Source organism: Pyrus communis, chromosome 3, assembly GCF_041283825.1.
Source record: "Pyrus communis isolate YQ-2024b chromosome 3, ASM4128382v1, whole genome shotgun sequence".
NCBI lineage: Eukaryota > Viridiplantae > Streptophyta > Magnoliopsida > Rosales > Rosaceae > Pyrus > Pyrus communis.
Genome location: NC_142567.1, coordinates 26,028,609 through 26,046,314, shown reverse-complemented (window position 1 = coordinate 26,046,314; position 17,706 = coordinate 26,028,609). Strand labels below are relative to the sequence as shown.

Here is a 17,706-nt window from a genome sequence, read left to right as displayed (position 1 = left end):
TGTGAATCATGTGGTCAGTTTTGTTTTTAGAATATTTTAACAAAATACCAAATCCGGATTGCACTCTAGTCATGCTCACTACCTCACCCGCCCACAAGTTTCCTTTACTCCCCTTGACGCAGTCCACTCCGCCAACATATGACATGCATACATCATGCATGCATGATCATCTCATCATACACTCACCTGCTACTTATGTATGTATGCATGCATGCATGTCATCTTGCAACTAGGAACTTGACGCGTCATTTCTCCCGCTTTCATCCAACCACCGGCTGCCGTCCCCAAACTCTCTCTTTTGTCCTCTCCCTCTTCGCTGAGCTGTTCCTCACACTTGCGCTCTCTCTCTCTCTCTCTCTCTCCTCCACTGGTCCCACACACGCACTCTCTCTCTAAAAGAAAAAAAGTCTCCGTTTCTTCTTCTTCTTCTTCTTCCTCGTGCGATATAAAATCGAGCTACAAACCCCAAATTCAAGCTCTTTTTTCTCTCTCAAATTCCTCCGTGTTTGAGTTCTCTTCTCTCTCTTCTCAATCGAATTAAGTTTTATTAAATTAAATTAATTTTCTTACTTTTAGAGAGCCTCAGCCTCAGACGGCGGAGGATGTTATAGGCCGCCCCCTAATATTTTCTTGTTCCCTCCGTCGCGCTCAGCCGTTCACGTCTGGAGCTCCGCCGCCAGCTCTTCCATTCGATTACAAGGTATGTAATTTGGGCTTGGATTGAGATTGAGATTGCAATCGGGGGGTTGAGTTTTGAGAATTTGTTCATTTCGGGCTTCTGATTTTGGGAATTTTGTTGAAATTCATGTTGATTTGAAGTTCTCGCAGCTGAATTTGATGTTTATTTTTAGGAATTTTGAAATTCATCTTCGAAGTCTGAATCTTTGTGTGTCAATTTTTGAAATTGATCTTTGAGGTCTGATAATTTGGTATTGCTGTGAAGAAAATCAAGCAAAATTATTTGATATTTCAATTTTTTTATGTTAAAAATAGATAAATTGAGGTAAAAATAGATAAATTGAGGTAAAAATGCCTGCTTGGTGGGGAAGAAAATCAAGCAAGAGCAAAGAAGAGCAAGAGAAGGCAGTCCAGCATAAAAACCCCTACTCTAACCGCAACAGCAACAACTTTGTCATCAAATCTTCGACCAGTAACGATATTAAGAACAAGGAGAAGGACGAAAGGCCGAGGAGCTTCGATGAGCACGTAACGCGGAGATCACCCAGAGCCAGCAGGGAATTTGCTGGCGCTGTTGGTGTCTCTTCTTCTGGCTTTTTGGGTTTTGACTCAGACGGCGGTGAGAGAGCGGCTCATCCCCTGCCTCGCCCATCGGTATCATCCCTGCAGGGTTTGGCTTTGGGAAATGATCAGGGGAATGGGTTAGGATCTGGGTCCGCCTCTGTATCAAGCGTCAGCTCCTCTGGCTCTGACGATCCACTGGTTGCTCAATGCGGTGCTGCTTCCAGCTATAGGTTGGTTTTTTTCTCCACAAAACCCCTGCCTTTTCAGATTAGACATTTTTCTGTTTTTGCACAATTTCGGACTTTTGGCTGGTTTTTCATTCAATTGGAATCAATTCAATTTCATGCTTGTAAGAACTTCAATTCAAACGTTCAGTTCAGTTCCATTCCATATGTATATGATTTAACTGTTTCATTTGTGAATTTATTTTACTTATTGGATATCAACTTAGTAATCAGTTAGCTAAATACTCTTGCCCTCTCCATAGAGTTTTTCTGTCCAAATTTGAGCGACTGTCTGCTACTTTCAGACTTATTTAGCATTAACCACATCATGATGATTCATTGTCTTTGTGTGAGGCCATTTTTTTAGCATTAACGACATCATGATGATTAACATAGTTATTTTAAGCTATAAATCTTACTAGAATAATTATTGACGTGTGTGTTTATGGTAAGAATTAGGACTTGGTACTATCAGAAGTCATACATAATATGTATTAAATTGATGGCTTTATTCTTATATTCCCACAAGATGATTGGATCATTGGAGTATTTTTTATGTGCAACAAGTTTTATATCTCAGATATAAAGAATAATGGCATGTTGAATCTTATCAATGTCCTATATTGTTCACAGATTTACTAGTGATCCAAAGGTCAGCATGATGCCGAAAAGCCCAGGTCCTAGGTCTAGGGGTCCAACTAGTCCAACATCTCCTCTTCATCCACGATTATGTGCCATGAGTTTGGAGTCTCCAACAGGAAAGCAAGAAGATGGCAAAAGTGTGTGTCATCCTCTTCCGCTCCCTCCAGGTTCTCCAACTAGCCCTTTTGCCTCGCCCAGCAGTAGAACTAGTCCAGTGATTGAAAACTCAACTTGTGCGCTATCAAAGTGGAAGAAGGGAAAGCTTTTAGGAAGAGGGACCTTTGGCCATGTTTATGTCGGATTTAACAGGTGATTTTTACTTTTGTGGTTGGATTGATTGATAAAGAAAGTGAACAACCATGCTCGTAAGTTTTGGGAACTAAATTCAATATTTATTCTTTGGGCAAGGAAACAAAAACTTAAGGCACAAAAATGATTGTATGCCTGCACTTTGCACATTACCCTGGAATATATAAAGGAAACAAAATAGATTCCAAAATGAGGGTACCAAATAATTGTTTTGCAATAATTGGAGTGCAGACAAGATGCCTTCTTACCAAGTATGCATATTCCTTTCCCTAAACTTTTATTTGTGACGTTGACAGTGAAAGTGGGCAAATGTGTGCAATCAAAGAAGTCAGGCTTGTTACAGATGATCAATCATTAAAAGAATGTCTTAAGCAACTGAACCAGGTAACTTTGTCCAGCTAGCTCTGAAAATATCAGACATGATGCTTTACTCCCATTGAGTTTGTCTTTCGAGCTGTCACTGAGCATTTACAGTAAATTTACGTGGCTAGAAATTTCTCTTATCTGATTGTTGGTGCTGACTGGTTGCATCTAACTTTTTGTTGTTGACAGGAGATAAATTTGCTTAGTCAGCTCTCACATCCAAACATCGTTCGATATTATGGAAGTGAATTGGTGAGAGCTAATATACTGCTTTAAATGCTGATGATTAGCATGCCCATTAGCAATCAAAGATGAAAAACACATGCCATTGCCTGAACACATACATTGGTGTGGGGATTGGAAAAGAGAGCGATGGGTTATTTATTTTCAATTGAATGGGTTAGTTGTTGATTTGGACGTTGCATCCTAGCTTGATATCAACTTTGGCTTGTCTTTTTCAGGGTGAAGATGCACTCTCTGTTTATTTGGAATATGTGTCTGGTGGCTCAATTTATAAACTACTACAAGAATATGGCGCCTTTAAGGAACCTGTGATTCAAAATTATACCAGACAGATTGTATCTGGTCTTGCCTACTTACACGAAAGAAATACAGTTCATAGGTATACGAGTTTTAATACCTATAATGTCTTCATTATCGCCCTTTCCCTTATTTTCAGTCATATGGTGGTCGGGCATATGAATACTTGTCTTCCCTTTATTCTTGGTCGGCAATATTTCTTATAAATCTAATTTTTTTTTTTTTTCTTTTCAGAATCCTACAATATTTTTATTTATCTTGTACCTTCCTAATTTGCACAGATAATAATTTATTATATCTTTTTAATTAAAGTTGTGGCAGTTGTATTATATCTTTATAATCTTTTTACTAATTTGTTTTTCCTTGCAGGGACATCAAAGGAGCAAACATATTAGTGGGTCCTAATGGTGAAATCAAGTTGGCAGACTTTGGCATGGCTAAACATGTAAATTGCATCTATCCTCTGCACAATGAAGTCTTAGTGAAGTAATGAAGGCATAGAATTGCTAATTTATCTCAAACATGAATGTGTCTAGGAAGAGTAAGAATGAAACTGTTAACTATACGATATGTCTTGGCATTCAGGAAACCAGGACAGATTAATTTCACAAGGATCTTTTTTCCTTTTGAGAAACTGCTAGAGGGAAAGAAATATAAGGTTTTACAGAGGTGGTCTGTTAGATATTTATCAGGTGCTTTGGTTCAAGAGGATATTTTAAAATATGGAGGAGATAGAGTGGAGGTTATTGGGGATACAGTAAGATCAGACTACACTTTGGGTTTTGATTTCTCCTCAATTTCGGGAGTTATCATTTTCTCTAATTTGCACATTGAATCGCGGTTAATAAGTTTCATCATTGTATTTCTTATCTGCTGCTTTATACATTAATGAGTTACCAATGAGCAATAATGCTTGCTTCTTAGAGACAATATAAAGAGGGAAATCATTTCGACGAACTTGAGCACATAGATTCAAGTATCTAAGAGTGACATTTGACTAAGGAAATCGAAGAATAGTATGTAATTGTTAGTTTTCCTAGTCATTTTTCTAAATCAAATTTTGAGAAATCTGATGATTTTATTTTCTGAATCAGATCACAAATTGTGCTTCAATGCTGTCATTCAAGGGAAGTCCTTATTGGATGGCCCCAGAGGTACTCTCTCTTTCTCAACATCTTTTTCCCTCTTTTTTCTTTTGTATTGTTAGTAGCCAGTTCACTTTAGTGGAATTTTCATGTTCACGAAATGTTAATTTCAGGTTGTAATGAATACGAACGGTTATAGCCTTGCTGTGGATATATGGAGCTTAGGATGTACAATTCTTGAAATGGCAACTTCTAAACCTCCTTGGAGCCAGTATGAAGGGGTACGATATACTGTTCAGAACCTAATGCCTTACAAGTTTCTTTGTTATCATCAGCTACAAAGTGTTTGTTGCACCAAAACTTGTTTCCTTACATCGGATTCAACAGGTGGCTGCAATTTTTAAAATTGGAAACAGCAAAGATATTCCACATATTCCTGATCATCTTTCAAACGAGGCAAAGAGTTTTGTGAGGCTATGTTTGCAACGGAACCCATCGGAGCGTCCTACAGCTTCTGGACTTCTAGACCACCCTTTCATTAGGGAGCAAACAACAACAAGATCTTCTAACATCAAAGTAACCAAGGATGCCTTCCCATATGCTTTTCACGGAAGCAGGACGCCGGTAAGGCCTATAACTTTCTACTGCGTTTTTTTAAGCTTTTAGTTTGTGGGCCAAATTACGAATTGATACTTGCTTTGGAGCTAGAAAGCGGCTATAGAAAAACCTATTAAACAATGGACAATTTTCAGGCAACATGGTTTGTGTGTGTGCGTGCATGTGCTTAATAGAAGGTTCTGCTTGCTTGAATTGTTTCTACTTTCTAGCATAAATAATGTTATATATTGGTCAAATCATTAAAACTAAGTGCATAATGTGTGAAGGAGGTGAAAGTGTGGAAATTTGTTCCTATAGAAAGAAGTGTGGAATTTAGTTTCTTTACTGGCCTATAGTCTTAAAGTGCTTGAGACTATTCGGAGAAGTTACAATAAAATGTAACTGCAATTTGTTGAACGAATTATTCGCGTATTATCATCAATGTTATGTCTTGAATCGTTAAACCAGTATTTCCGCCAACCTGATTTCATTTTCATTTCTTTCGTTGAGCAGCCAGTATTAGAGCTACACTCCAACAGAACAAGTTTCACTTTGAGTGATGCAGATCACACAGGAAAGCCCACAATCGCAACTTCAAGAGATTGGCGGAGCCCTAGGTAAATATATTTTCCTGTCATATACCCATCGATGTAGTCTGTCGAGCGTGTTATTACGTTAAATGACTCTTATCAATCTTGGATATGCAGCGAGAATATAAGGATGATTACATCTTTGCCTGTATCTCCTTGTTCAAGCCCCTTACGACAATATGGACAGACACACAAGAGCTCTTTACTTTCTCCCCCTCATCCAACTTATGCCATGATGGGACAAAGTAGTTACAATTTGAGCGACTACTCATCGTATAACAAGCTCAGTCCAACTACGTCGTACACTCTTGATCCCTGGCACGAAACAACGCTACTTAAAGCCCAAACGCTCGGCAGTTCTCCAAGAGCAAGACCCATTTGAATGTAAATATACTAAAGAGAACATAAATTGTCCATTGTCTCCCCCACAACGCCTGATGAACCGGAGTCGCGCTACTTTGAAAGGAAATATTCATTTCATGCGCTCCCCCCCTATAGCAATTTTGGTTGTTTATGTTGCTTTCCGTATTGTTATGTAAAAGGGAATTTGAAAACGTGGGAATCGATGGACAACTCTAAACGTGCATTGCATGGGGAAGATGGGGGACTATGCGATCCCGTAACGACGTATTATCCGCGTTGCTGTAAATGGAAGCCGGAAGCCGGTCTCTTTTGTAACATTTCATGTTTATACTCTTTGTTCATGGCGAAATGTACCCAATGCCGGAATCACACCGTTTTGGTGGGAGATTGGCAGCAGCCGGACAACCGTAGTGATGGTATCCACCGCGGGTTCATCGGTCCTTTTTTTCCGTTGCGTTCAAAATTCTGTTTCTTTTAACATCTGCATAAAAATAATATTACGTGGGTATATTGATGTGGTTGATCTTGAAAGTCCGACCTTGTTTGAAATAAGGAAACTTTAATGAAAAAGGATTGAGATAAGTTTATTTTAACAAAAAAATCGTCTTATAATTTTATTTAAAATAAGAAACCTGAAATTTAATAAAAAAGACAAAATATAATATAATAAGAATAAAAACTAAAGCCTCGTCGATAATAAAGAACCTCACGTGCAACACTAATTTTTCTTTTTTCCAGCCAATGCCTCTGACGGAAGTCTCATTCCGTCAGTCCATTCCATCAAAAAGTTGAATTTTTCCATTAGGCTTTGAACTGCGTGAAGTTTGTTGGGGCCACATTCCCATTAAATATTTGTTTGGTTATGTCCATGTGTCTGTCTGTCACATTTGTTTTCTTTTTTTCATGTGAGTCAAATCACCTTTGTTTTTTTGTTTGATTTATTTTTGGGCCAAATCACCTTTATTTTTTTTTATCTTCCTCACCCTTTTGTCACTTTTTGTATTTCCCTTATCAATGCAATTAGATGATATTATCAGGGAAATAAATTAAGTAGTTGCGAAGAATAAAGAAATAATTTAAAACTTGTTAGTGCTCTTCAAAATCCTTATCTAAAAACACCGTAGTGTAAATCTTGACTCATAAGACTGCAAATCTCCTAGTTTTAAAACTCATTATTTTGGTTCAGTTTCAAAATAGGTGTAATTTTGTTGCAGTTTCAAAAATAGTGTGTGTTATTTTGGTTCAGTTTCATAAATAATATTGGTTATTTTGGTTTAGTTTCAAAATAATATGAGTTATTTTGCTGTAATTCCAAAAATAATGTTTATTTTGTTTCCTTCTAGAAATAATGTAGATTATTTTGGTTTAATTTTCAAAAATAATGTGGGCTATTTTGTTATAGTTCTGGAAATAATGTGTGTGACATCCCGTCCCCGGATTATTAACACGTACGCGTGGAATTACAATTTTGCCCTAGTGTGTTTTTCGTCACGTTGTGGGGTTGTGTTGTGTGTTGTGGCATGTGTTGGGCCACACACACACCTGCACACTCTCTGCCCTTCCCTTTCCTTCTGTCTCTCTCTCCCGTGTCTCTCTTTCTCTTCCCCGAGCTCCATTCCTTCCTCTTCTCTCTGTAACGTACGGACAACACACAAAAGCACCCAAATCTTAGTAGATCGTGGAAACCAAAGACACCATTCAACTCGTGAGGTCGAGGTGAGCACAACCATACCATTTTCAGGTGAGGAATACTTCGTTTTCACGTCGATTCAACAATGGCCGATTTGGGTACTGTTCATGCAAAGTTTTTACATTGAGTTTTTGGACTTTTAAAGCTTGTAGATGTGTTCGTGAAGTTCTAAGGAGCATCGGAGTAGCTCGTTGGACAAATTTGGACGTCGGGAAGGCCTGGTTCGAAGTTGGCCGAACTTGGAGTTTTTGGACAGGTATAATCTCTTAGTTTTAGCCCTTAAAACTTGTTGGGATATGTTCTACTAGTCTAGGGCTTTCATTTGGTCCAAGAATCACGAAAAACGGTTGAAAAATGAGCGAGAAAACCTAAGTTGCAGGTTTTCCCAGTTTCCGGCGCCGGCGACGTCGCCGGCGATCGAATGAAGAAGGCGACGGAATATTTCGTCAACTCTGACGGAATATTCCTAACGCCGTTAACGGATCCGGTTAGATTTAACGGAATATTCCGTTAGTTTGACGGAATATTCCTGACGGCGTCTGTTGACACCGTCAGTGTGCCTGGCACGCGGCCGCGCGTGGGGGGCGCGTAGGTCCGTGCCTGTGCTGGAGCGTGGGGGCGCGTGTGGGGTCCAAAATTTTTTCTAAAAATATGGTTGTGATCCTGAGGTTGTGTAGAGCACGTGGGTATATTCATTTGTCCATTTTGAGCAATGTATGAGAAGTTATTACGAGAAACGGGTTATGTGCTTTAAAGTTAACGTTTTTATAGTTGTTTCGCATTTAGGTGACACGTACCCAGAGGACGAGCGTGCACACGCGAGACAGGGGGGCTATGACCCTTCTACATACCAGTGAGTGGGCTTTTGTTTTCCGTATATACCTATATACATATTAATTCCCAGAAATTAGTATAAATGCTTCGTTATATGCCATTTCTTTTATATAATTGGTGGTTATGCATGAGTAGTGGCATATACGTTTAATTACATATTCAAATACTGCATATGTCATATATAATTATATGTTGGTGCTGTGGAGGCATAGGTAAGTGCCAGGTAAGCGTTATTTAACGATTGCATTAATTAGTGGTTAGAGATGCTTAGAGAGCTCATAACCTGCACCCCCGGTGTTAGTGCTCCCGCCAAGAGTAGGGCACAGTCCTTCACGTGATGTTCACCTCCCGCACCACACGCTCAGCTTGGATCCAAGTTAGGTGCATAGGCCTGTCGTACAGACCACATTAGGTGGTTCCGACTCGTAGGTGACCCGCGATTATTCGCACAGCCTTCACGTGATCGTAGCACTAGAGCGTATGGATATGTTACACCCAGGCCTGTCATACAGACCACTTAGGGTGGTTCCGACTCGTGGGCAGGTTTAGATATTGAGTTTGAGATTTGAGCTCTAGATGCAGCCGTACAGGTCACGTTAGGTGACTCCGGCTGCCAGATGTTATGACGTTGATATAATTTATACCTGGGCACTTACATATCATTATGAGGTTTTGACATGGCATATTCTTGAGCATGATTAGCATACCCTTGAGCATGTTTGGTATATCTATACATACGTATATATGTTTATTTTCTGGGAAGTATACAGGTTTTATGGCGAGGGGTTATAATGTATTTTGCTAAATGGTTTTCAAAGAGCTTTGTTTTTGCCCACTCACGCTTTTGTTTTGCGCCCCTCCAGGTTCTAGTTGCTTAGCCGTTGCGGTGGTTTCCCTTGAGAGCTTTTCGGCGTTCTGACAAACACTCCCTATTGTAGGGCCGCCTTCGGGCGTACTACTGTTATCGTTTTTGTTTGGACTGCTTTAGACCTGCTCTGATTTTGTATATCACTTACTAGCACATATTGGTACCTCGTATGCTAGTTTTGAATTATTCGTACTTTTATATTATTACTTTATTAGCTTCCGCACGTGCACATGGCTACGTCGCCTTTGTTTGACGGCCAGCACGCTCCGATCTCGGTCGGGGTGTGTCAATGTGGGCTATTTGGGTTTAATTTCAGAAATAGTGTGAGTTATTTTGTTGTAGTTCCAGAAATAATGTGGGTTATTTTGATTCAGTTTCAGAAATAATGTGGTTATTTTGTTATAGTTTCAGAAATAGTATGAGTTATTTTGGTTCAGTTTCATAAATAATGTAAGTCATTTTTCTGTAATTTCATAAATAGTATGAATTATTTTGGTTCAATTTCAGAAATAGTGTGAGTTATTTTACAGTAGTTTCATATATAGTGTGGTTATTTTGGTTCAGTTTTAGAAAGTGTGGTTATTTTGATTCAGTTTCAGAATATTGTGGTTGTTTTGCTATAGTTTCAGAAATAGTATGGGTTATATTGGTTCAGTTTCAAAAATAATATAGTTATTTTGCTACAATTCTAAAAATAGTGTTTATTTTGTTCTATTACATAAATAGTGTGTGTTATTTTGGTTGTTTTCAAAAAATGGTTACAATCAATAATACTAAAACCAATATAAGAAGCCCATACACTACCTTATAGCTTCCACACCTTCTGACCATGCATATTTGAATAAGGTTGGCATTGTTGGAACCTATTACATTTTTACACAATTTTTTTTTTTGGTAAAAAAAAAAAAAAAAAACTCCCCCCCCCCCCCCCAACATAAAAACAAGGTTTTTTTTCCTTCTAAATTTTTTTTATTGTAAATCAAATCAATCACTTTATTAGACTACCATATTTTATTAAATCTACATTTTTAAAATAATAAAACTACTCTCTAGAACCCAGGTGTTCTTTACATCCATCATCCTTTTCTATCTTGGTCCTTCTCTTTCTCTCTCTAGCTTTCTCCATCTAAGTGTCAACTTTCTACTGCTGATGGGCGGCATATTGCCGAAGCGCAGCATCAAACCTTCTATAGATGACCACAATTCATGCTAGAAACATTAGAAGGGCTTGGATATTTATAAAAAAAAAATTTTAACGCAGAAGCATCAGCACAGCGCTGCAAACCAAAAGCAAACCCAGATTTCGGTAGGGTCGAAAGATCAGAGGGGCGGAATCCTCACTCTCACTGTCAATTTCCGACGAGTAAAAGCGTGGCCGCCCTTCCTCGTCCCTCTGCTCACTTCTCTTCGACAATGGAGGAGCTGCTTCATATATTTGCTTGGGCACCTCAGGGCTCAAACTGTCGCAGGGTACGAAAACGGAGATTGGGTAGAGAGAGAGAGAGAGAGAGAGAGAGAGAGAGAGAGAGAGATTCGATCAATTCAATTGCAAAATGGTGAAATTGGAATCGAATTGAGAATAAAAACAATAGCAGAGATTAGACGAAGAGATCGAGAAAGGGAGAGAAGATTAAACAGGCAAAGACTAGAAGTCAAGGGTAAAATTGAAAACTAATTGCTTGGGCCAATCTTATTGGGCGATTTAATGTTGGATTTGTGCTAACCATAAAATAGAAACTGAAGAAAAGTTAAAAAAAAATTTCTTTTTAACGAAAAACCCTTAAAAAATATAATGAATAGTAATAGAGAAAGATATAAATATGTTTTTCGTTAAAAGTAAACAATACAGAGAATGTTTTATTAAACATCCTTTAAATAAACTTATACCATAATTTTTTTTTTTGTTAAAACTTAAAGATTTCAAGTATTTTTTATTAATTTTCCTTTAAAATAATTCCAACGTTTCATATTGGTCCCCTCCAAAACAAACGTTAATTTTTACAAGAGTTTCTGGAAGGCCTGGTCGGTTATGAAAGCAGTTGATCACTAGTTTTTTCCATTCACTTACCAAAACCAAACAGAAAAACAAATCCTAATTTTGTTAATCTCAATATTCAGTTTCTTCAACCATTTATAATTCCTTTTATTATTAACCAGTGTTTATCTCATCGTTCTTCGTTGGTTCGTTCTCTTGTTCTTGTGTGGTTCGATCTCTTTGTGCAGGAGGAAGGCTGACCTTGCACTTTCGAGGAGGGGAAAGAGTCCAAGGCTTCAAGGGTAAAAGGCTTCAACAGTCATCGGATTGACATGGCTGCGGTCGAGGAAGCACAGCAACCACTTTTGGATAATAATGCAGGAGGAGGAGGAGATGGATCAAGTTCAACTGCCCCAAAGCCAAAACAACCGAAAACCCCAGCACAAAAGGCCATTAGAAAGACCTTCAAAGCCACAGCCCATTTGTCTAATCTTCTCCCCACGGGGACCGTCCTCGTGTTCCAAATGTTCTCCCCCGCTTTCACACGCCAAGGGAAGTGCTCGGCCATCCTCAACCAAACCATGACTCTGCTCCTCCTAACGTTCTGCAGCCTTACCTGCTTCCTTTTGTGCTTGACCGATAGCTTGAGGGACGAACGAGGCAAGGTACGATACGGGTTGGCAACATTTAAGGGGTTGTGGATGCTCGACGGGTCCAAAATCACAATTGCGCCGGAGGAGGCAGCTAAATATAGGCTAAAGTTCATAGATTTTTTCCATGCCTTCATGTCCATACTTGTATTTGCTGCGGTGGCAATGTTTGATAAAAATGTCGTCAATTGCTTCTACCCCAAGCCATCGGAGGAGGCCAGGCAGCTTTTGGTGGCGTTCCATGTCGGAACCGGTATCGTTTGCAGCTTGCTGTTTGTTTTATTCCCCTCCAGACGCCATGGAATTGGCTTCCCTCTCTCTCGTAGCTAGCTTGAGAGAATAAAAGTCCAGGAAATTTTTAGGAGAAAGTAGATTCTCATCTCTCTTTTTTCAACTTCATTGATTGAAATCATATTTATTTTTAAATTTTAATCAAGATCCCATGGTTGTAATAAACAACATTAATTATTTTAATAAAAAAATATTTTACATATCAAGATAATTAAATTTTATTTCTAAATTATTCATTTAGTGTTAAAGACGTTGCATTTGATATATTTATATTTATAGTTAAATTTTGTATCCTATATTTTTATTTTTAGTTTGTACCCATTTTAATTTGCAACTCTTTTTTTTTAAAATTGTTCCAATTTTCTATTCAGTTTTAGTTTGTACCCAAATATCAATTTCTTTTTGTGTCCATATTTTTCAAATTTTTATTTTTAGTCATATTTTTTTTATCTTTTATTTGTACCCATAATTTATTAATAATGTACCCGTTTGTCTTTAAAAATGTACCACTTTGTTATATGTAAAATATACCCATTTTTTTTGTAAGTACCATCTCTTTTGTGTAAAATGTACGGTGTACCGATTGTTTTTTTTTTTTTTTTGGTATAAAATGTACCAACTTTTTGTACGTAAAATGTATCGTATAAAAATTACCAATTTTTTGTATGTAAAATGTCATTAATATAAGTAATGACAAAACATGGTTTTATTTAAGTATAATTTTTTTAATATTTTCAACAAATTATGGATTTTATTTAAAATATCATTAATATAAATAACTACAAATATCAAATTTAAATTTAAAAATTATAATAACCTACATAGAAATGCATTATTGCATTAATTTTAGGGACTTCAATAAAAAAACCGAAAACCAACAAGGTTTCAATCAAATAAAGTTGATAAATAGGGACTGCATCCAAAGTCACCCTAATTTTTATTATGTTAATTATTTCTTATCATATATGTCAAATATATGAAAATTCTTGGAAATATTTAATGCATATCAAAAGCAAGGTTTTCAGGTCCTCTTTCTCCTTTTTTCGATCAGAACTTCAATAAACTTATTACCGGTTAAATTATGATGATGGTAATGGGATGGAGGGTTTAGGGTTTGATACCATGCTGATCATGTACTTCCTTTACAAGAAAACAAAGGCCAAAGAGCCATTAATGGTGGCATACAAAAACATTATTGTGTGCTTGAGTCCAATTTTTGGAGAAACTTGGAATACCTTACCTGTTCGGGGTTAATATTTAACATTAGGCTTTATAATGATAAGGCCTAAGGATGCCAAAGCCAATGAGGACTTGCCCGAAGCCCAGTCGACGGGGCCTGAAACAAAATGAAGCTGTCTCAGCCAAGGCATAGGCCATGTGCCTATGATTGAAGTGATGGCTGACAGAGACCAACTCACCAGCCAAAAAGCACTTTTTGATGGCATAAAAGTGTAAATAAGAGATGATTCACTACCCTTGAAACCCCTCGGCCAAGAACAAAGCCAAGATAGTCGGGCCAAATTACCTATAAAAGGAGAAAGAGACACTAGAGATAAAAGACATAGAAACACTGCTCTCAAGCCAGTTCATACCCAGAAAAGCTGAAAGTTGTCGAGATTTAGTCTTTTTAGCTATAGTTCCCTTAGAAAAGCCATCTTTTGTCTAATGTAAAAGCTTTACTACCTTCCCTTCTTGTTGTAGTATCGATTTTCTCGTATAGAGCCTAGTTATCTACCATCCTTTTTAGTATACAACCTCTGTAAACTCAAAAGAAAGTGACTGCAAGAAGTTCAACCTTGCCTAACAAGGTGAAATCCTGCCTGAGTCTCTTTGTTCTACTTAAGAGATCCATATGTATTCAAATCTGGTTAAGTTAATAAACATGGTTTCATTAAAAGTAAACTGTGATCAAGGAAGTGGTTAAAAGGGCCTCAAACTCCCTTTGTTATGAACATACAAGATTATGGACTAAAAGTCCTTGTTTACAAGGCAAGAAAAGAACTTAATGTAGACTTAGCCCATTTGCGACAATCCATTGATAAACGAGAAGTTAAAGTAACTTGGGGCGTAAGTAATCGACTTAACTTATACTCATTCAACAATCTATTATGTAAGGATAATAGTGGCACGCCTAAATCCTTGTTAGCTTTGATTGCAAGCCTCACGACCTACACCAAAGGCCCGACAAAAACACCTTTCAAACTAACTATTAAAACTCTTCATGTAGCATACCCAGCAACAAGAACTTGACAAACAACCATCCAAAGTGCCACCCTTAGGGAGCTGTGCGAGGGAAATCCTTGCCCGAACATTACCTTTTCATTCAAAACTTGTGTTTCTTCTCCGAGCTCAAGAACATAAGCTCGGATGTATTGCGTATTAGTCACAAGATTGAGTTCAACGGTACTTGGAGCGATGGTGCCTCCAAAGAGTTGAGGATGTGAAGAAGGAAACCCTATGGGGCTAAAATGAAATTTGCAGTATAAGAACAAATGGTGTGAGCGGTCGATGGGTAGATGGTATTTAGAAGAATACAGTTCTTCCTAATGTTGTATGATAAGGAAGGGTGTGAGCATGGTGGTGACTGGCTCTTGGAAGAGTGCATTATTCTTCCTAGTGTAGTTGTTGGCGCTGATGACTCCGATCACGAAATTGGGAAGGTGATTCTTTGGCGACTTATTCAAAAAAATTCTAGGAGTGGAAACAAGAAGAATTGTTCGAAAAAGAAGCATGAGAAGCCGGCGAAAAAGAAGGCAAGAAAACAAGTGAAGGAGAAGCTGGCGAAAACAAGGGCAAGAAACGAAGTGGGATCACAAAATACTACTAGTGTGATCACCCATACCATCGATGAAAGCAATTATAAGATGATTAGTGACGCTAATAATCATGATCAGCAGTGCATAAGCAGCATTGACGGTAGTACGATGCCCACAAATTATTCTGATCGTGATTATGTGCCGATAAGCTTGGTCAGCGAAGGTGGTGAGTCGCTTTTGAAGGATGAAGACTTTCTTTTTTAGAACGGTGAAGAAATGATTTTTGACCTCGACGATTTGTTGGTGCCATTGGACTGCGGATCTGCATGGTCACAAGAGGAGCTGCCTCAAGTTGACGAAACTCAAGGAGATCGAGTTGCTTCTGTTCGGCTTGGAATGTGCCTCACACAAATCCCCTTTGTCTACACTTGTAAATTATGTGATTAGTTTGAAAGGTGCCTTTGTGGAGCATTTGGTGGGCTCTCAAAGCTGTCTTTTCAAAACTGAAGTGTGCTGAGCATGTCACTGTTGGCTTAGACCAACAGATGCAAGTTATTTAAAAAGGACTGTAGAATTTTTGCACCACAAGTTACTTAAAACTTCTTGGTTCAAATGATTGTTTATGGATCGGTTAAATATATAAAAAGGTTATTTTCTATGCCTTATGATCAAAGACTTTTGGTTTGCATTGTATGCCAATAATTAGGCCCAAGTTTGTTAAAAACAACAGCTTGTAAAGATTACTTGAGTAGGAAGGAAAAACAAAGTAATTAGTGCGAAGAAATAAATGGTAGCTTGGAAGGAGAAACTCTTAAAAGCCATTGAAAACAAACTCAAATAACAAATTAAATAATTAAGAAAGCAATGTTTGGTACAACAGAAAACAAATATCAGAGTTCTTGCTAAGTTTCAACCTTGTTGGGCAAAGTACGTTGATTGTAGGGAACTTTCTAGCAAGTTACAAAGAATGAACTGGCTTACAAAGAAGTAAAATGAAGTAGTACAACTTGAATTCGATACTACAACAAGGAGTGTAGTAGAGCTATGAAGGGGATGGCTTGACTGCAAAAGGAATATAAGGGAAATGACAGAACTTTTACGGGTCTTTGCTGGGAGTTCTTTTGTTGAGTTGAGTCATGTTTCACTGTTTCTCCAGTTACTTTTATAGAGTCCTTGTTCATGTAGATTATCCTTCCTTTTTTGGCTTAATACCTCTCTCCGTCAAGTGGTTGATGTGACTGTGTTCAGCAAGGGTTGAGTTCACACTTGATCTTTCTTATTTACAAGTTTTTACCATTGAAAAGCACCTTTTCCTGAAAAAACTTCCCTACAAAATTTACGAGTTTTTGCTATTGAAAAGCATATGTTAAAAGCATATGTTCCTGAAAAACCTTCTCTGCAAAATTCGCCCTAGCTTGATCACTAGGCTTGCAGCCCAATAGCTGCCACGTCATAATATTTAAATAATCCTTGGGCCACAGCTTTTGCCAAAACCAAGTACGCAGCAAATGTCCAATAGCTTTTAAATGTCTGAGCCTAATTAAACTCAGCCCAAACAGATTCAATTTAGTTTTTTTTTTTGGCGTACTGAATCTGTTTTGGATCTGACTGGGGGTGCATTCCTCTAAATACTGGTATGAGAAGCTCGACCATGGTGAAGCTCGATCGCGTTGTGCTCGCAGGTCATTGGGGCTTTCGGTTTAAACGCCGGTTATCTGTTTTTCTTGTTGAAGGTTTATCTAGTTATTTTTTTTATTTATTTAGACGAAAATGCCCTTAGGAATTGTATTCCTCTATTTCCCTAAAGCTGCGTTTTTTTTTTTGTTTTAGGGACATTTCGGTCCATTTCCTTGTTTAGGCACAATGTATCACCAAAGTCCACGCTGGCTGAATAATTGTAGAGATAAATTTTACCCCTTCCAAAAAGTCATCTTGCGTTATTCACCATCGTAATTTCTCCTTCACATTTATATAGTTGAAGTGTAACAAAGTTTCTAAATTTTTTAATCAAACAGTTAAATTGTTATTTAACTAAAGTTAAAAAGAAAACAAAAGTATATGCGAGTAGAGAATTGAGATGCTCTCACTTATACATTATTGGTTATAAAACACCGTTTAAGTTTGAGTCCAGGAGTTAGAGTTGGTCTTAATAGTGTGGACTGCGAATATAGGACATCGACATTGATGTCAAAATTCACATGTCACCGTGCAGCCACTAATTTCCGTCTCCAAATATTAACAACGTCCATTAAAATCTGTATTAATATTTTCTTCATGTTTACATATATAAATCTTTAGGCATAAAGAAAGTCTTGAGGCCAAGACATCTGCAAATTAAGGCTTTTTAGCTAAAATGGTCCCTTAGATTTGCATAACTCTTCATTTTAGTAATTGAGATTTGAAATCAATACAAGTAATTCTTGAGTTTGTCAACCATCAATCATTTTGGTCATTCCATGAAAAATCTTCATTAAATACGGTTAAAATGACAAAAATACCCTCAATTTTTGTCAAATCATTTAGCCCATTGTTTATTAAATTGAGGGTATTTTTGTTATTTTTGTCATTTTTTAATATAATTTTTCATGGAAGGACCAAAATAATTGATAGTAGACAAACTCAGGGATCACTTCTATTGATTTCAAATCTTAAGGATCAAAGTAATAAGTTAAGCAAATCTCAATAAC

General features: G+C 37.6%; 1 protein-coding gene and 1 pseudogene across 2 annotated transcripts; both read left to right on the top strand.

Moving 5' to 3' along the window:
* Positions 1-220: 220 nt before the first annotated feature.
* Positions 221-6,272, top strand: LOC137715611 (mitogen-activated protein kinase kinase kinase 3). Of its 2 annotated transcripts, none has more exons than XM_088691494.1 (12): positions 221-700; positions 1,014-1,472; positions 2,100-2,417; positions 2,714-2,801; positions 2,970-3,032; positions 3,242-3,402; positions 3,690-3,765; positions 4,415-4,474; positions 4,579-4,686; positions 4,793-5,029; positions 5,516-5,619; positions 5,710-6,272. In XM_088691494.1, the coding sequence occupies exons 2-12, from the start codon at positions 1,030-1,032 to the stop codon at positions 5,972-5,974; spliced, it is 1,923 nt and encodes a 640-aa protein (XP_088547620.1). In that variant the 5' UTR covers positions 221-700; positions 1,014-1,029; the 3' UTR covers positions 5,975-6,272. The 2 variants fall into 2 exon arrangements, with proteins under 2 accessions (XP_088547620.1, XP_068311055.2); XM_068454954.2 differs by having other exon boundaries at positions 226-700; positions 994-1,472.
* Positions 6,273-11,330: 5,058 nt separating this feature from the next.
* On the top strand, positions 11,331-12,394 carry LOC137714960 (protein DMP7 pseudogene; annotated as a pseudogene).
* The last annotated feature ends 5,312 nt before the right edge of the window (positions 12,395-17,706 follow it).

Bases quoted from the DNA above. Each gene is read 5' to 3' on its own strand.
- LOC137715611 (XM_088691494.1), top strand. From the start codon at position 1,030: ATGCCTGCTTGGTGGGGAAGAAAATCAAGCAAGAGCAAAGAAGAGCAA. The intron at 3,403-3,689 runs GTATACGAGTTT...TTTTCCTTGCAG, and splicing joins GAAAGAAATACAGTTCATAG to GGACATCAAAGGAGCAAACA. The intron at 5,620-5,709 runs GTAAATATATTT...TTGGATATGCAG, and splicing joins AGAGATTGGCGGAGCCCTAG to CGAGAATATAAGGATGATTA.